The 18,615-nt window shown below is 48.2% G+C and overlaps 8 protein-coding genes across 8 annotated transcripts; 3 read left to right on the top strand and 5 right to left on the bottom strand.

The window, feature by feature from the left end:
- Positions 1-2,632: 2,632 nt before the first annotated feature.
- On the bottom strand, positions 2,633-3,280 carry LOC119946892 (histone H1.4-like). Its single transcript, XM_038768370.1, has one exon. The coding sequence runs from the start codon at positions 3,278-3,280 to the stop codon at positions 2,633-2,635; it is 648 nt and encodes a 215-aa protein (XP_038624298.1).
- A 1,568-nt stretch (positions 3,281-4,848) lies between these two features.
- Positions 4,849-5,160, top strand: LOC119946932 (histone H4). Its single transcript, XM_038768409.1, has one exon. It carries the CDS (start codon positions 4,849-4,851, stop codon positions 5,158-5,160), a length of 312 nt encoding a protein of 103 aa, XP_038624337.1.
- Positions 5,161-5,837: 677 nt separating this feature from the next.
- LOC119946914 (histone H2B type 1-O) lies at positions 5,838-6,257 on the bottom strand. Its single transcript, XM_038768395.1, has one exon. The coding sequence runs from the start codon at positions 6,221-6,223 to the stop codon at positions 5,843-5,845; it is 381 nt and encodes a 126-aa protein (XP_038624323.1). The 5' UTR covers positions 6,224-6,257; the 3' UTR covers positions 5,838-5,842.
- Positions 6,258-6,550: 293 nt separating this feature from the next.
- Positions 6,551-8,511, top strand: LOC119946882 (histone H2B type 1-M-like). Its single transcript, XM_038768361.1, has 2 exons — positions 6,551-6,917; positions 7,971-8,511. Exons 1-2 carry the CDS (start codon positions 6,551-6,553, stop codon positions 8,336-8,338), a joined length of 735 nt encoding a protein of 244 aa, XP_038624289.1. The 3' UTR covers positions 8,339-8,511.
- On the bottom strand, positions 7,086-7,663 carry LOC119946913 (histone H2A type 2-C). Its single transcript, XM_038768393.1, has one exon. It carries the CDS (start codon positions 7,632-7,634, stop codon positions 7,245-7,247), a length of 390 nt encoding a protein of 129 aa, XP_038624321.1. The 5' UTR covers positions 7,635-7,663; the 3' UTR covers positions 7,086-7,244.
- A 6,775-nt stretch (positions 8,512-15,286) lies between the features above and the next one.
- Positions 15,287-15,718, bottom strand: LOC119946937 (histone H3). The gene has a single exon (XM_038768416.1). The coding sequence runs from the start codon at positions 15,710-15,712 to the stop codon at positions 15,302-15,304; it is 411 nt and encodes a 136-aa protein (XP_038624344.1). The 5' UTR covers positions 15,713-15,718; the 3' UTR covers positions 15,287-15,301.
- Positions 15,719-16,583: 865 nt separating this feature from the next.
- Positions 16,584-17,053, bottom strand: LOC119946908 (histone H2A type 1). Its single transcript, XM_038768390.1, has one exon. It carries the CDS (start codon positions 17,012-17,014, stop codon positions 16,622-16,624), a length of 393 nt encoding a protein of 130 aa, XP_038624318.1. The 5' UTR covers positions 17,015-17,053; the 3' UTR covers positions 16,584-16,621.
- Positions 17,054-17,333: 280 nt separating this feature from the next.
- LOC119946918 (histone H2B type 2-E) lies at positions 17,334-17,847 on the top strand. The gene has a single exon (XM_038768399.1). The coding sequence runs from the start codon at positions 17,350-17,352 to the stop codon at positions 17,728-17,730; it is 381 nt and encodes a 126-aa protein (XP_038624327.1). The 5' UTR covers positions 17,334-17,349; the 3' UTR covers positions 17,731-17,847.
- Positions 17,848-18,615: the final 768 nt, after the last annotated feature.

Genomic DNA, 18,615 nt, shown 5'->3' with positions numbered 1-18,615 from the left:
TAAAAAGGAGGTGAAATCCTATGCTCTCTTACTTAGATTATGAACACTATATGTGGGTCTTGATTATCTAATATCTTTCCCAGAGTTCAGAACAAATCTTGGCATATTCCTCTGCTCCTCTTCCCCTCCCCATCGACCCTACTCCCTTCCTCTGCTCCACCCCCTTCCCCTCCCCACAGTACTTGTGTATATTTGTACTTATTAATGATGTGTCTATATATATAAGTCTATTTATTCTGATGGTATTGACACGTGTCTACTTATTCTGTTTTGCTGTCTGTCTCCCCTTTCTAGACTGTGAGCCTGTTGTTGGGTAGAGACTGTCTCTATATGTTGCTGAATTGTACTTTCCAAGCGCTTAGTACAGTGCTCTGCACACAGTAAGTGCTCAATAAATGCGATTGAATGAATGGATGTCTACACGTTTTGTTTTGTTTTCTGTCTCCCCCTTCTAGACTGTGAGCCCGTTTTTGGGCAGGGACTGTCTTTATATGTTGCCAACTTGTACCTCCCAAGCGCTTAGTACAGTGCTCTGCACACAGTAAGCGCTCAATAAATACGATTGAATGAATAAATGAACAAGTACCATAATAATCCTTATTATTATTACAAAATTGACTCTCGCCATTTTCCCAATTCCTCACATCCAGGACAAGTTTCCTCAAACCGGGGTACGAAATCTTTTTAGAGATCATGGGAGGAGAGCTGGGTTACTGTTCACAGCTCGTTTGAGGCCCCTTTCTACTCGCGAACATTGAACAATTCCCCTCCTTCTCCCACCAGATATCTTAATAATTGTAGTATTTGTTAGGCGCTTACTGTGTGCCAGGCACTGTACTAAGCCCCGGGGTGGATACAAGCAAATCGGGTTGGACACAGTCCCTGTCCCACGGGGGGCTCACAATCTCAATCCTCATTTAACAGATGAGGGAACTGAGGCCCAGAGAAGTGACTTGCCCAAGGTCACACAGCGGAGCCGGGGTTAGAACTCTTGACGTTCTAACTCCAAGGTCATACAGTAGACAAGCGGCGGAGGCGGGATTAGAACCCAGGTCCTTTGGACTCCCAGGCCTGTGCACTATTCACTATCACCGGTAGCAAGGCGACTCACAAGCAGCTGGCCACCAAGGCCGCCTCACAGCACCTGTATATATGTACATATGTTTGTTCGTATTTATTACTCTATTTATTTATTTTACTTGTACATACCTATTCTATTTATTTGATTTTGTTAATATGTTTTGTTTTGTTCTCTGTCTCCCCCTTCTAGACTAGACCGTCTCTATATGTTGCCAACTTGTACTTCCCAAGCGCTTAGTACAGTGCTCTGCACACAGTAAGCGCTCAATAAATACGAATGATTGATTGATTAATCATGCCCAAGGACATCCAGCTGGCCTGCCCCATCCGAGGCCCGAGAGTTTAATTCTTGCTCTCTATTTCTCTGCTCTAACAAAACCAAAGGCTCTTTTCAGAGCCACTGATATGGTCAGGATAGATCTGCTGCATTTAAAAGTCAAAGAATCGGATTTGAGTGCTTATTGTGTTGGGGGAGAGTACAATGCAACAGACGTGGTAAGGACGTTTCCAGTTCACAACAAGCCTTAGAGAGAGTCTTTTGCATCACACTGACTCAATCTACATTCATCCCGTAAAAGCTGTCTCCCCATACAAAGTTTGTCCTTGCAGTCACAGGACCTTTATCACTGGGTACTTTCACAGGACTCAAAGTAAGGGTAGCATGGCCCCGTTTTTATTTTTAAGCAATAGCGATCGTAGCTCTGTACCAATCAGTGTAGGCCAATAGTAGAAATTGAGTACATATTTATTATTCCATTTATATTGTTGATGATATGTATATATCTATAATCCTATTTATCTATATTGATGCTTTTGATACCGGCCTAGTTGTTTTGTTGTCTGTCCTTCCACTTCTAGATTGTGAGCCCGTTGTTGGGTAGGGATTGCCTCTATTGCCGAACTGTACTTTTCAAGCGCTTAGTACGGTGCTCTGTATAGAGTAAGTGCTCAATAAATACGATTGAATGAATGAATTCATTATCTGTAGGCTGACCTACAGCTTTCAAGGGTTACTCGATAAATCCATTCCCAGTGGGCAGAAGGACAGACGTGGAAAAGAAAGGGGTGAATGGGGCTCGGCGTGGACTTTGGAGGCAGAGTGACCTTTGGGGTTGAAGTTGGAAATTGTGGATAATAATGCTAAAACTTGGAATGCAAAATTTCGAGAGCTGGGAAAGAATGAAAATTCAACAAGGCACCCAAACCCCAAAGGTCTTTTAGGCGGCAAATGTAGGACCGATAAAACAGGACCAGCAAAACAAGTTGGGGATAAAATTTAAATCAGGCAGAATACCGTGGCAGCTTAGGTTTTTCGGTGCCTCAGAATTCAGTAACCACATTATCACTAATTACTAGGTTTCCCGAATGGCTATTAATTTCTGGAGGCTGCATTTAGCCTTTAACCCGGATTACTGAGGTAACTCATTTCTCTCCACCGAGTCCCCCGCTCCCCAAAGCAATGCAAAGTGTTTTTAGCTCTTTCACTGAAATCTGTGGGTGGCCCTGAAAAGAGCCGTTGGGAGCGTAAGCTAAAACGGTATCAACAAACACCTTATTTTTTCTTGGGCGCCGCTGCCTTTTTGGGTTTGACAGCTTTGGGTTTCGCGGCCTTGGGTTTGGCAGCTTTGGGCTTTATCGCCTTCGGCTTGGCCGGACTCTTGGCTGCTTTCTTAGCAGCTTTGACCTTTTTCGGGCTCTTGGCCGGTTTTTTGGCTCCCGCCACCGGTTTTCTGGCTTTCTTCGGGGTCTTTTTCACGTTCTTCTTGGCTCCGGATGCTGTCGGCTTCTTGGGCTTTTGGGAGGCCCTGGCCGCTTTCTTAGGCTTGGCGACGGCGGCGGGTTTCTTGGCCTTGCCTTCGGAGCCGGCCGCCTTTTTGTTGATTTTGAAAGAGCCCGAGGCGCCGGTGCCTTTGGTCTGCACCAAGGTGCCTTTGGCTACCAGGTTTTTGAGCCCCAGCTTGATGCGGCTGTTGTTCTTCTCCACGTCGTAGCCGGCGGCGGCCAACGCCTTTTTTAGGGCTGCCAAGGACACCCCATTGCGCTCCTTGGATGCCGCCACCGCCTTGGTGATCAGCTCGGACACCGAGGGCCCCGCAGCCTTGCGCCGCGCTCCTCCCGCAGGCTTCTTCGCCCTCTTCTTGACCGGAGACCTTTCCGCGGGGGCCGAAGCGGCCGGAGCGGCCGGAGCCGTTTCAGACATTGCGTTAAATCGTAAGAAACGGGGAATAAACCTGAAAATGACCAGTGTGGACCTGCAGGCGCGGCGGGGTGTATTTATAGGGCGGAGCTGCGCTGTGATTGGTGTGCTGTCCAACTCGCCTCGCTGCCTGCCAAGAGCTCATCGCTCAGCTCCCGAATTGTGTTTGTTGCATTTCAAAAACGACAAAATATACCACCATTAACCACCTGCTATGCACTTCTTTCAATCATAAACTGAACAGAGAACTCTCAGGTTTCAGATACGTTTGTTCTGGTTCACAAAGACAGACGCTTTATGCGAAAAATATTTCAGAAATCCCTCATCTGTTGGCACGATTCTGTCCGGGAGAATAGCATTTTCTTTTTCCTTTGTAAATAAGAAATTTCCTCCTTTTTCACCCGCTCTTCAACCTCAGCCGCCGGATTCTCTAGGTCCTTGGCTTCAGTTCTGTCCAGAAAGCCGGCTCCTGCACACGAAATTTTCGGGACTAACCCGTGTCTTCTTGGGGGAAGTAACACAGTCTCCTCCGTCGCTTTACGAGTGAATGAAGGGGGCTCTCGGGTATATCTAATCTACTTAGTTTAGTCCCAGACTTATCCCTGGTTTGGAATGTCTTTAGGTTTCGGGCTCCCGAAAGGTTGGGGGGAAATTCTTTGGCATTTACAGATTCGCTAAGCAATGCTGGGGCTGAAAACAGGGCTGGAAGGAGATGTCAGAACAGTCCTTGCAGAGTTCACGGTCAGCAATAATACGGACTCGATACATCACTGGCATATACTGGGCATCTATTCGCAGAGCACTATACCAAAGCACACGTGAAAGTAAAATAAAATTGCTACACATAATCCATGATCTCCAACAGTGTTTAGTAGGACAGCGGAGAGATCCTAAAGTAAATTTCACATATGGGGAGTAATAGAATACATGATATATGTACATAAATGCTAAGGGGATAGGGGTATGTGAGAAAATTCCTTGAATGGTGTAGAAGTAACGAGACAGTTGTAAAAATATGAGGTGGGGAGATAAAGCAATATTGGTGATGATAGTAAAATGAGAAAGAATACTCATTTTTTAAATGATCGGTGTATTCAATTAATTATCAGTCTAATGGGAGAGAGAAGCACACACATTATTTTGCAAATTGCCTTCCTTGACTATTCTCTCATCTTCTCACCCTATTTTCCACTCCTTTCTATGTCATCTATGAATTCCCAGTAGAGGCAGTTTCAACGCTTATATGGACAGAGTTGGCGATCACGGTTTCTAATCCTGTTCTCCAGAAAGGCCAAATCTGCTCCATAGAGGGAACATTTCAATCTGAAGTAAGTCCAAATAATTTCAGAACCCAAATACTTTACACTTCGGGGAAACGATAAGCAGACTAAGCAAGCTGAGGCAAGATGCGTTTCTCTGATCTCCGCTCCCGCGTAAATTTGCTGAAACCCGCCTCTTTTACGACCCCGCCTATCCCGCGTTCTTTCAGTTCTCTAACAGGACCGACTCCTTGTTATATAAGCCTTCAGTTAGCTATTTTTCTGTAGTCGTTGGCTAACAATCGTGGCAACATGTCAGGACGGGGTAAAGGCGGAAAAGGTCTGGGCAAAGGGGGTGCCAAACGGCATAGGAAGGTGCTGCGTGACAACATCCAGGGCATCACTAAGCCTGCTATTCGCCGCCTGGCTCGCCGTGGTGGGGTCAAGCGTATTTCGGGTCTGATCTATGAAGAGACCCGCGGTGTGCTCAAGGTTTTTCTGGAGAACGTGATCCGGGACGCTGTCACCTACACGGAACATGCCAAGAGGAAAACTGTCACTGCCATGGACGTCGTATATGCTCTGAAACGCCAAGGCCGCACTCTCTATGGATTTGGTGGCTAAACTTTAGCTTTTGATTAAATAGCATACTAAAAGGCCCTTTTCAGGGCCACCCACTTTTTCTCTTGGAAGAGCTGTACGCTAAACTTTACAATCGCCCTGAAAAAGTGGCGAGTTGTACATTAAGTACTACTTGCCGTCACTATTCTTTCTACAGGGGTGGTCTGGTAGTTGAAATTAGTACGGCAAAGTCGGTGGAGAAGCAAATAAGGCTTCCTTGTACGTAGCGTAGCATAATAACGTGACTTATGAAGGGCAAAAGTGCACAGGAATAGAGCCCAGAGGACTAAACCTTCCTTTTAGCCTGATTCCATAAGTGCAATTCCCACCAATTTTTATCGAGCGATGTGATCAACCCTTCGCCAAACAATTCCAATGGACGACGGGTTCTGTAGTTCAAGGTTTCTCGCAGAGGATAAAAAGCGATCCACTCAAACTTACTGGCTAAGTGAGTCGTTTCCACGGTCTAGTCTCAAGCATGGAAATTACCACGGGACTCTTGTGTTAAAGCAACAAAAAGACCCAGCTGTCAGCTAAAAAGGACCAGAAGATAACACCTGTTTAGCCAGAGGACGACTATCCTACCTCGTAACGTGCATAAACTAGTGATCGCTCTTTTACTGACAAAGTGGGTGGCTCTGAAAAGAGCCTTTGGGTTTAGGGTGTGAGAGATCTCACGGTCGATTTACTTGGAGCTGGTGTACTTGGTGACGGCCTTGGTGCCCTCGGACACGGCGTGCTTGGCCAGCTCCCCGGGCAGCAGCAGGCGCACGGCCGTCTGGATCTCCCGGGAAGTGATGGTGGAGCGCTTGTTGTAGTGAGCCAGGCGGGAAGCCTCGCCGGCGATGCGCTCGAAGATGTCGTTGACGAACGAGTTCATGATACCCATGGCCTTGGACGAGATGCCCGTGTCGGGGTGAACCTGTTTCAGCACCTTGTACACGTAGATGGAGTAGCTCTCCTTGCGGCTCCTCTTGCGTTTCTTGCCATCTTTCTTCTGAGCCTTGGTCACGGCTTTTTTTGAGCCCTTCTTGGGCGCCGGAGCGGATTTGGCTGGATCAGGCATTGCGAAGCAGTATGTCTCGGGTAAGACAAAGAAAACAAAATCGAGCGCACGGTTTCAGGCATTTATAGAGGATATATGCAAATGACTCCTCCTACGGCCTTTTTGCGATTGGCCTTGGTTACATCTGTCGTCATTCTCGTATATGCAAATATTTAGATCCTAATTTTCCTTTGTTATTGGCCATTTTCCCCAGCACTTCTTCGAACCAATCAAATACTTCCCCTCTACCCGGCCAGCAGTCCATATAAATTGCAGTAAGCTCATGCACGCTCTCAGTCCGATTTCTGTCCCTTCAGGCGGGAGCCGTGCGGTTAGCTTTCCGTCGCTATGTCTGGTCGAGGGAAACAAGGGGGGAAAGCCCGCGCTAAGGCCAAGTCTCGCTCGTCGCGGGCCGGTCTGCAGTTCCCGGTGGGCCGCGTGCATCGTCTGCTTCGCAAGGGCAACTACGCCGAGCGGGTCGGGGCCGGTGCCCCCGTCTACCTAGCCGCCGTACTCGAGTACCTGACGGCCGAGATCCTGGAGCTGGCGGGCAACGCGGCCCGCGACAACAAGAAGACCCGCATCATCCCCCGCCACCTGCAGCTGGCCGTCAGGAACGACGAGGAGCTCAACAAGCTCCTCGGTGGCGTCACCATCGCCCAGGGTGGCGTCCTGCCCAACATCCAGGCCGTGCTGCTGCCTAAGAAGACCGAAAGCCATAAACCCGCCAAAGGCAAATAATTCGGAAAGCCCATCCGTTCACTAATTCGGCTACTTCTTCCTCAAAGGCTCTTTTTAGAGCCACCCAAAAGGTCAAATAAAGGAGCTAGCATGCCTTCCCAACCCGGAGTCGCTATAAAGAGAATTAGGTTTCATGTGAGTGTGAAATCGTTTAATTTTGTGGAGGTGGTAATAACAAGACCTCTTTGCAGAGAACAGAGCGAAACAAGCCCTCCTTTGACGGTTGTGGGTGGCTCTGAAAAGAGCCTTTGTGGGTCTTTGGTGGTTGTTATCCGGGCACTTGTTGACGAGCAGAATAAATTTACTTGCCCTTAGCTTTATGACTCTCAGTCTTCTTGGGCAGCAGCACGGCCTGGATGTTGGGCAGGACGCCGCCCTGGGCGATGGTCACTTTGCCCAGCAACTTGTTGAGCTCCTCGTCGTTGCGGATGGCCAGCTGCAAGTGGCGGGGGATGATGCGGGTCTTCTTGTTGTCGCGGGCCGCGTTGCCCGCCAGTTCCAGGATTTCAGCTGTCAGATACTCAAGCACGGCAGCCAGGTAAACGGGCGCGCCGGCCCCGACCCGCTCAGCATAGTTGCCCTTGCGGAGCAGACGGTGCACGCGCCCCACCGGGAACTGCAGACCGGCCCGGGACGAGCGGGACTTAGCCTTGGCGCGAGCCTTCCCGCCCTGTTTCCCACGACCTGACATTGCTAAACAACGAAAGACACCGGTAAACGAGCGACAGAAAAACAGGGAATGCGCCCGGAAGGCTTCTTTATAGGCTTTCAGGGGGGCGGGGTTAGTATCGAACGAAGGCTATTGGCCCAGGCTAGTTTTAAAATTTACCCAATGAGAGAAACACATTCAGGCAATTATTGGGACATAAATAGACCTTGGTTTTTTGTCCAATAGAAAAGAAGCTCCTTAGACGACCTCATTTGCATACGAGGGTTATAAAAGGAGGCAAGGAGGCCCATCCTATTTTTTTTGCTGCTTTGGTCGCTTTCCTTGTTTTTCCGTTTTCCCTTGTAATGCCTGAGCCAGCCAAATCCGCTCCAGCCCCCAAGAAGGGGTCGAAGAAAGCGGTGACCAAGGCGCAGAAGAAAGATGGGAAGAAGCGCAAACGGAGCCGCAAGGAGAGTTATTCCATCTACGTGTACAAGGTGCTGAAGCAGGTCCACCCCGACACGGGCATCTCGTCCAAGGCCATGGGCATCATGAACTCGTTCGTCAACGACATCTTCGAGCGCATCGCCGGCGAGGCTTCCCGCCTGGCGCACTACAACAAGCGCTCCACCATCACGTCCCGGGAGATCCAGACGGCCGTGCGCCTGCTGCTGCCCGGGGAGCTGGCCAAGCACGCCGTGTCCGAGGGCACCAAGGCCGTCACCAAGTACACCAGCTCCAAGTAAATCGACCGTGAGACCTCTCACACCCTCAACCCAAAGGCTCTTTTCAGAGCCGCCCACTATTTCACAGAGAGCGGCTGTTGCCATTTTCCTGGTGTTCCAGGGTAAGCTATTGTGTCAGGTATAAGTGAGCTATGTATTCATTGCTTATAATCAATAATCCTGAAACATGTCTTGATTACTAGCTTTCAGTGCATTATTTTTAACTAGTCCCCTGGCCAATTTGGGTCAACCACGCACTGATCTAAGGAATTCAGTCTCTCGGTCCCTAGGGTTTTGAGATACTAGGCATAACTATGGTATTAAAACTACTGCTTGGTGGAGCGATTTATGCGCCTCATTTGGCATCTTTCTAGGTCGGGAATTGGGTGTTTCCCATGACCTCCTTGCTTGAAACTGCATCCCTGTCCATGTACGCCTCGTTTGGCATCTTTCTAGGTCGGGAATCGGGTGTTTCCCATGACCTCCTTGCTTGAAGCTGCATCCCTGTCCATGTACACCAGGCAATCTCTCATCTAACCTTGCATCCTTTATTCACTCCTCTCAGCCCTACAGCACTTAAGTATATATTTGTAATTTAATTATACGTCGACGTTTCCCAACCCACTCAAGGCTGTAATAATAATGACGGTGGTAGTTGTTAAGCGCTCAGTATGTGCCAGGCACTCTACTAAGCACTGGTGTGGATACAGGCTTAACAAGTCCCTGTCCCACGTGGGGCTCACAGTCTCAATCCCCATTTTACAGATGAGGGAATTGAGGCACAGAGAAGTGAAGTGCCTTGGCCAAGACCACACAGCAGAGCAGTGGTGGAGAAGGGATTAGAACCCAGGACCTTCTAACTCTCAAGCCCATGCTCTGTCCACTGCACAATGTAAGGCTTTGGGCAGGGAACGTCACTGTTAACTGTTATATTGTACAGACCTCTGCGCAAAGTGAATGTTCAATAAATACCATTGATTCAAAGCATTATAAGGTCACAGCTCTTCCAAGAGGCCTTCCCCGATTAAGCTGTCTTTTCCCGTAGCTCCTGCTCCCTTCTCCACCAACTTTTTACTTGAATCTCTGACCTTTGGGCCTTTGGCATTCACCCACCCCAACACCATAGCATTTCTGTGCATATATTTAAATTATGTTATATGTTATGTACTTTAATATCTCCCTCTTTAGATTGTAAGCTCACTGAGGACAGGGAACATGTCTGCTAACTGTTGTAGTGTACTCTCCCAACTGCGAAGTACTGGACCTCGATTAATTTAGTAATTGATTGATCGTGGCCCTACCCTGTCTCTGACTCTGTTCTACTACCTTCCTTATTCGCAACTAAGCTGCAGAGAATTCATCTTCGGTGGGAAGGGATGGAGGCTGGGGGAGTTGAAAGCTACAGGGAAATGTGTTCTGAAGAGAGGCTTGTAATAGAACTGTGAGTCAGAAGACCTGGGTTCTAGCTATAGCTTCACCACCTGCCTGCTATGCCTCAATTTCCTTATGGTAAAATGGGGATTAATACCTATCCTTTCTCCCTATAAGACTGAGCCCAGTGTGAGACAGGGATGGCACCTGATGTCACTGGATTGTATCCACCTAAATTCTTATTGTATCCACCTAAATTCTTAACACAGTGTTTGGCACATAGTGAGTGCTTAGCCACTGCTACAATGATTTCCTTTGCTAAGGCTGCACTATGGGGATGATCATTATGATCATTATTATTTTATTTATTAAGTATTTACTATGTGTCAAGCACTGTTCTGAGCCCTGAGGTACATGCAAGTTAATCAGGCTGGACAGATTCCCTCCATCAAGGCAAGGAGATCAATCCTCTCCCCACTTGCTTTATTTTCTTCTCTGACTGCTTTCCCAGGGCAGCTTTCCACACCCAGAATAATTAAAACATCATCCTCCTTGCCCTCCCTCCCTCAAATTACCTGCTTGACTCTCCCTGAGAAATGGTGAATGTTGTTGTGGCAAAGTGGCTAGATCCCGGGCATGGGAGTCAGAAGCATCTGGACTTTAATACTGGCTCTGCCACTTGTCTGCTGTGTGACCTTGGGTGAATCATTCACTTCTCTGAGTCTCAGTTACCTCATCTGGAAAATGGAGACTGTAATTATGAGCCCCATGTGGGACATGGACTGTGACCAACCTCGTTAGCTTTGATGATTATAATGGTATTTGTTAAGCGCTTGCTATGTGCTAATAATAATAATGATAGCATTTATTAAGCACTTACTTTGTGCAAAGCACTGTTCTGCACTGGAGGTCACAAGGTAATGAGGTTGTCCCACAGGGGGCTCACAGTCTTAACCCCCATTTTACAGATGAGGGAACTAAGGCCCAGAGAAGTTAAGTGACTTGCCCAAAGTCACACAACTGACAAGTGGCAGAGCCGGGATTTGAACCCATGCCTTCTGACTACAAAGCCCGTGCTCTTTCCACTGAGCCACGCTGCTTCTCTTAGTTCATGCTAAGCACTGAACTAAGCACAGGGGTGGAAACCAGCAAATCGGGTTGGACAAAGTCCCTGTCCCACATGGGGCTCATGGTATTAATCCCCAATTTACAGATGAGAGAACGGAGGCATAGAGTAGTGAAGTGACTTGCCTCAGGTCACACCAAGTGGAGAAACTGGGATTAGAACCCAGGTCCTTCTGACTCTCAGGCCTGCACCTTACTCCCAAGGCTTAGTACCAGTGCCTGGAATATAGTTAGGGTTTAGCAAATACCATTAAAGAAACAAAACTAAAAAAAAGAAAACCAACAAACACTTGGGCTAGCAATGGTTCCCAACCTATGAATAATAATAATGGCATTTGTTGAATGCTTACTATGTGCAAAGCACTGTTCTAAGTGCTAGGGAGGATACACGGTGATCAGGTTGTCCCACATGTGGCTCACAATCTTAATCCCCAATTTACAGATGAGGTAACTGAGGCACAGAGAAGTCAAGTGACTTGCCCAAAGTCACACAGCTGACAATTGGCAGAGCCTGGCTTTGAACCCATGACCTCTGCCTCCCAAGCCTGTGCTCTTTCCATTGAGCCACTCTGTGATCTTCTTTGCCTCCCTTCTCTCCTGCTGCTCTGGTCCGGGGACACTGCAATGCCTCAGAAATCCTCCTCAGGCCATAATACCTCTTCCTTCCTTCACTTCTCTCCCAACACTTTCCATAGCAAAAGAGGTGTGCTTTTCAACAGTCTTGAGAGTGGATCAGGATTGGGAGAGAGGAACCTTGGAGAAGCAGTATGGCATAGTGGATAGAGCACAGGCCTGGGAATTAGAAGGGCATGGGTTTTAATCCCAACTCTGCTACTTGTCTGTTGTGTGGTCTTGGGCAAGTCACTAGTCACAAGTCCCTAGATTTAACTAGTAACCCATGTTGTTTCTCAAATACAAGGTAATCAGGTTGGACACAATCTATATCCTACATGGGTCTCACAGTCTTAATCCCCATTTTACAGATGAAGTAACAGAAGCACAGAGAAGTGAAGCATCTTACCCAAGGTCACACAGCAGACAAGTGGTGGAGTCAGGATTAGAATCCAGGTCCTTCTGACTCCCAGGCTTGTATCCTATCCTCTGAGCTATACTGATTCTTTGCTGCTTTCAAAAATTCCCTCTTCTCCCCACCTTAAGAGGGTGGGGAATGATCTCTGAATAGATAAAATTTGATTTAAGATGGTCACCTACATTCTCTACTGTAAGCTTGTTGTGGGTAGGAAATGTATCAGTTATATTGTACTCTCCCAGGTGCTTAGTATGGTGCTCTGCACCACAGTAAGTGCTTAATAAATATGTTCGACAGCTGACTCTGACTTTCAGGCCCATGCTTATTCACTAAGCCGCTCGGCTTCCCTAGGTTCACTCAGATCCCATGGCTAAAATGTTCAGATCCTCAGGTGTGCAAGAGGTCGGTGGCACTGTAGACGAAATCGAGGTACACTGAGTAGATTTGGAAGATTTGTTTTAGAATGGAATGAAGCAGCCATGTGTACGGAGACAAACAGGCCTCATTCTTTAATGCTACCTAGCCTCTGCCTCACTTTAGTTAGCGTTATTGTGTGCTTTATTTAATAAAGTGAAATCACAACAGTGGCAAGCGTGAATTCAGCTCATGGTGGACATAAAAATCATGGAGGGAATTGTATATCCAAAGGGTCAGGGTGGAAACTATCATGTAAACCAACAATTCTCATCAAATCGGTGGCTACTAAAATACATTTTTTCCCATAAAAAATGGGTTCTTCCAGAACACACCTTCTGTTTCACAGCAACTAAAGGGAACTTCCTCACCCCCCCATAACCAGTTTACTGGCAAGTTTGTTCTGTAAATGCTCATGGAGGAATACATTCTTTCAGCAATCGATGCCAAGTCAATTTATGTATTTTTTATGGTATTTGTTAAACTCTTAGGATGTGCCAGGTAATGTACAATTTTATCCAGTTGGACACAGTCCCTGTTCCCTGGGGCTCACGGTGTAGGTGGAAGTGTGTAAGATTGAATCCCTATTTGACAGATGAAGAAATTGAAGCCCAGAGAAGTGAAGTGACTTGCCCAAAATCACACAGCAGACTAGGGGGGAACTTCTTACCATCATTTTAAGATGTCTGATCAACTCTCTCCTTCCTCTCTTATCTATCTTGCTAGGCTCCTACCACGAATCAAGCAATGATATTTGGTGGGCTCTTACTGTGTGCAGAGCACAGAGCACTTGGGAGAGTAAGATATAACAGAGTTGGGAGACATGTTTCCTGCTCACGAGTATACGGTCTACAGACTACTATCCCCCAGTCTGCAAAAGTTGGTCCTCTAATGCCAACTTACTCTAAATCGGTCTCACCTATCTTGCTGCTGACTGCTGTGTGACCTTGGGCCAGTCACTTCACTTCTCTGTGCCTCATTTACCGCTTTTGTAAAATGGGGATTAAGACTGTCAGCCCCATGTGGGACTGCCTGATTACCTTGTATCTACCCCAGCGCTTAAAACAGTGCTTGGCACATAATGAGCACTTAAATACCATTATTATTATTATTATTACCTTGACCACACCTCCTCCTCTGGCCTGGGACTTCCTCCTCCTTCATATCAGACAGAAAACCACTTTCCCCTGCTTCAGAGCCCTTCTATAATCACATCTCCTCCAAGAGGTCTTCCGTGATTAAGCTCTGATTTCTCCTTCTCACCCTTCTGCTTCACCTATGCACTTAGATCTATACCCCTTAAACAATCGATAGTCACCCACCCTCAGTCTCACAACATTTATGTACATAACCTGATACTTTGTCATTTACCCTATCTGGAATTTATTTTAACTGCTGCCTGAGAAGCAGTTTGGCCTAATAAAAAGAGCATGGGCCTGAATGTCAGAGGACCTGGGTTCTAATCCCAGCCCTGCCACTTCTGCTGTGTGACCTTGGGCAAGTCACTTCACTGCTCTGGGCCTCAATTCCCTCATCTGAAAAATGCGGATTTAATACCTGTTCTCCCTTAGACTACAAGCCCAATGCTAATCTCCTCGCTGTACCTCGTTCTCACCTGTCCCGCCATTGACCCCCGGCCCACGTCATCCCCCGGCCTGGAATGCCCTCCCTCTGCCCATCCGCCAAGCTCGCTCTCTTCCTCCCTTCAAGGCCCTGCTGAGAGCTCACCTCCTCCAGGAGGCCTTCCCAGACTGAGCCCCTTCCTTCCTCTCCCCCTTGTCCCCCTCTCCATCCCCCCATCTTACCTCCTTCCCTTCCCCACAGCACCTGTATATATGTATATGTGTTTGTACATATTTATTACTCTATTTATTTATCTATTTATTTATTTATTTTACTTGTACATGTCTATTCTATTTATTTTATTTTGTTAGTATGTTTGGTTTTGTTCTCTGTCTCCCCCTTTTAGACTGTGAGCCCACTGTTGGGTAGGGACTGTCTCTATATGTTGCCAATTTGTACTTCCCAAGAGCTTAGTACAGTGCTCTGCACATAGTAAGCGCTCAATAAATACGATTGATGATGATGATGATGACCTGATTATCTTGAATATGCCCCAGTGCTTGACATCTAGTATGCACTTAACAAATGCTAAGATTATAATCATTATTATCACTGAGAACAGGGACCATGTTTATCAACTCTTATCAGACCGTACTATTTCTAGTGTGTAGTACAGTGCTCTGCACACTAAGAGCTCAGTAATACCACAGATTGAGAGGCTGTGTGTTTGAGAATTTTGGAGATGGGAATGAGGGACATAACCTCCTCTCTGCAAATGGGGAAAGTGAAAGATATGGGAAAGGGCATGCCTGGCATGTAGCAAGGGCTTAACAAATGCTGGGTTTGCTTGCAGCAGCTCAGCGCCATCTTTGGTAATGGCAAGTATCGCCCAAGCCCTTCCTCCAAGAAAAACACGGGCAGCGGCCATCTTAAGTAAGGGCAACAAGATGCGATTCCGCAGTGCAGCCGCAGGATAAGGAAACCATTTTGTCAGCTCACGAAATGGCGGCCACCAAAAGCAGAGACTGCGTTTGTAAGCCTTGGGGAAAGAGGAAATAGCCATTTCAACGTTCGTGTTAAGCACTTACTATGTGCCAAACGTTGGACGAAGTGGATGGGAGAACAATTTAGTAATGAAAACGCTACAATTTGAGAAGCAGCCTAATAGAAAGTGCCACTTGTTTGCCGTGTGACCGAGGGCAAACCACTTAACGGTTACCTCATCTGTAAAATGGGAATTAGAGACTTGAACCCCACTTGGGACAACCTGATTATTGTATATCTACCCCATACAGGGCTTGGCATATAGTAAGCACCTAATGCCAGCGTTAGGGACACCAGAGCCCCCCCGCCCCTCATCAGTTTAAACAGGCTTTGGAATCACGACTAATACATTACAGCCACTCTTAATGAAAACGTGGGTGGCTCTGAAAAGAGCCTTTGGGTAATGCAGATGCAGGGCTATTAAGGAAACCGATGATTTAAGCCCTCTCGCCTCGAATGCGGCGGGCAAGCTGGATGTCCTTGGGCATGATGGTGACCCTCTTGGCGTGGATGGCGCACAGGTTGGTGTCCTCGAACAGCCCCACCAGGTAGGCCTCGCTCGCCTCTTGCAGGGCCATGACAGCCGAGCTCTGGAAGCGCAGGTCCGTCTTGAAGTCCTGGGCGATCTCCCGCACCAGCCGCTGGAAGGGCAGTTTACGGATCAGCAGCTCGGTGGACTTCTGGTAGCGGCGGATCTCCCGCAGCGCCACGGTGCCGGGCCGGTAGCGGTGAGGCTTCTTCACGCCGCCGGTGGCCGGGGCGCTCTTGCGGGCGGCCTTGGTGGCCAGCTGCTTGCGGGGCGCTTTACCGCCGGTAGATTTCCGAGCAGTCTGCTTGGTACGGGCCATAGCTAAAAGACTACGAGCACAAACAAAATGTAAAAAGAAAATCAGTGACGATCTAGTCCCGTGCTTGCCCTTATATAACACACAGATTGATCTAATTGGACGAGACAACATTCGCGTGCCCGCGCTCTTCGCTGATTGGTTAGATTTCAAAACTCTCCCCGCCCTACGGTTTCATTGGGCCATGACTCACCATTGAACGACTGGGCCTACGCCTGATGGACTTTACCCTCCCCTCCCCTCCTTCCTTTTTTCGTGGGAATTTAATAATGCATGGTAACCGGAGACCGTCTGTTCTTTGCTTTCCCCATTTCATCTAGACACCGGCTTTGTATTCTCTTCACAATCTGTTTAAACGCCTTGAGAACAAAATAGTGCGGAGGACGGAGTGATGCGGCTCCAACTTGGTAAGGTTCCCTGAAAACCCACCCATACGAAAATCCACAAAAGGGCATTCTTATCAATGACGAGTTTCTCCGCACTCCAACCATGTTTAATAAAATCAGTTACTAAATCTGTAAAACGGATATTAAGAACGTGAGCCCCAGGTGGGTCAAGGACTGTTCAGCCTGATTAACGTGTATCATACCCAGCGTTCAGAAAGTGCTTAGTTTATAGTAAATGCCACATCAATTTCAATCGATGCCACATTAGTTATATGGAGAACACAAGTCTTAATTTAAGACATTTAAGACTTTGAGGAGCCAACTTGGCTTCTCGCTGTTTATTTTGCCAATGTTCTCGTTGGTTTTGGGTAAGCATAATTGTGATAAAACGACCAGTATCAAAAGAATCGGCTATGATGTACACACTATGAGGATAACAGCTCTTTTTATGAAAGTGTGGGTGGCCCTGAAAAGAGCCTTTGGTTTCATAGAAGATTTTATCAACACGGCTAATTATACATCAACCTTATTTTCCTTTGGCCTTATGGTGGCTTTCAGTCTTCTTGGGCAACAACACAGCCTGGATGTTGGGCAGGACGCCGCCCTGAGCGATGGTCACTTTGCCCAGCAGTTTGTTGAGCTCCTCGTCGTTACGGATGGCCAGCTGCAAATGGCGGGGGATGATGCGGGTCTTCTTGTTGTCGCGGGCCGCGTTGCCCGCCAGTTCCAGGATTTCAGCTGTCAGATACTCAAGTACGGCAGCCAGGTAAACAGGCGCGCCAGCCCCGACACGTTCTGCATAGTTGCCCTTGCGAAGTAGACGGTGCACACGGCCAACGGGGAACTGCAGACCAGCCCGGGACGAGCGAGATTTAGCCTTAGCACGAGCTTTTCCTCCTTGCTTCCCGCGTCCAGACATGGTGACAAAGAAATCACCCTCACTAACTGCGTAGAACAAAATAAACTGCTGAATCAAAGCCCTTTACTTAAGGGACATTTATAGCTTGTGCTGGTAGGGAAAAGGAAGATTTTCTATTGGCCTAAGGCAGTCTTTGTTTCAACAACCAATGAAGGTGTGCGCCTACAATCCAATAATTTGCATAGGCCTTAGCCAATGAAGGCAGCTCCTTTGAAAAACGCCCAATCATGGCGAAGCAAATCTCAAGCCGTCATTTGCATAGAGTGTCTATAAATATGGGCAACGCGGTAGACGCAATTAGGTGTTTGTTACTGTTTTTTCGTTTTTTTGCGAAGATGCCTGAGCCGGCCAAATCCGCTCCAGCGCCTAAAAAGGGGTCGAAGAAGGCGGTGACCAAAGCACAGAAGAAAGATGGAAAGAAGCGCAAGCGGAGCCGCAAGGAGAGCTATTCTATCTACGTGTATAAAGTGCTGAAGCAGGTCCACCCCGACACGGGCATCTCGTCCAAGGCCATGGGCATCATGAACTCGTTCGTCAACGACATCTTCGAGCGCATCGCCGGCGAGGCTTCCCGCCTGGCGCACTACAACAAGCGCTCCACCATCACTTCCCGGGAGATCCAGACGGCCGTGCGCCTGCTGCTGCCCGGGGAGTTGGCCAAGCACGCCGTGTCCGAGGGCACCAAGGCCGTCACCAAGTACACCAGCTCCAAGTAAACCGACTGTGAGGCTTCTCACACCCTGAAACCAAAGGCTCTTTTCAGAGCCACCCACCATTTCACTACGAAGGGTCTGAACACCTTAGTACTTTTTTAGTGAGTTTCATCGCTACAGAGCGGAGCATTGTAATAAACATTAAAAGAGATGTTGCTTTAAGCGTATTCTCTGCCGACAGCGAGTTTACGGCTCAAGTGGAGAGACAGTAGAAGACATTGCTAATAGGGCTTAGGCAGGGGTGCAAGTGAAAGAAGTGAAAGGACGCAGAACGAAGCGGGGAGAAAATAAATGTGGGGAGAGGGGACAAGGCGCTCAACTGCTTTCAATGTGGAGTTGAAAGAGAATTGGGGAAGAAAACCTGTACTCGTTTTCCTAGCCCGGTATCGACTATAGCACCCGCATATATGTGAAACGTCTTATGATGACTGAAGGCGGACCTGTTTGAAACCTGAAGCGCGATACGGCCTGGGCTTGATCACGTGGGTCTTCCGAGGGCGAGACAAAGGAGAGGAGCGTGACAAAGGGGAAGGAGCCCACGGAGGCCAGGGGAGAGGGAGGAGAAAGGAGGAGAGAGGAAAGGGGAGGAGCGGGGAAGAGCGGAGGGAAGAAAAGAGACGGGGAGAGGAGGAGAGGGATAGAGGAGGAGGAGGGGAGGAAAGGGGAAGGGAGGAGGGGAGGAAAGGGGAAGGGGGGAGGGGAGGGGAGGGGGAGAGGAGGGGAGGAAAGGAGAAGAGAGGAGGAGGAGGAGGGGAGGAAAGGAAAGGGGAGGGGAGGGGGAGAGAGGAGAGGAGGAAAGGGGGGAGGGCAGAGGAGGAAAGGGGGGAGGGGAGGGGAGGAGAGGGGGGAGGGGAGGAAAGGGGGAAGGGGAGGGGAGGAAAGGGGGAG

Source organism: Tachyglossus aculeatus, chromosome Y4 (assembly GCF_015852505.1).
Source record: "Tachyglossus aculeatus isolate mTacAcu1 chromosome Y4, mTacAcu1.pri, whole genome shotgun sequence".
Lineage (NCBI taxonomy): Eukaryota > Metazoa > Chordata > Mammalia > Monotremata > Tachyglossidae > Tachyglossus > Tachyglossus aculeatus.
Note: the sequence above shows the minus strand (reverse complement) of the source record. Positions and strands in the feature narration are given on the sequence as shown.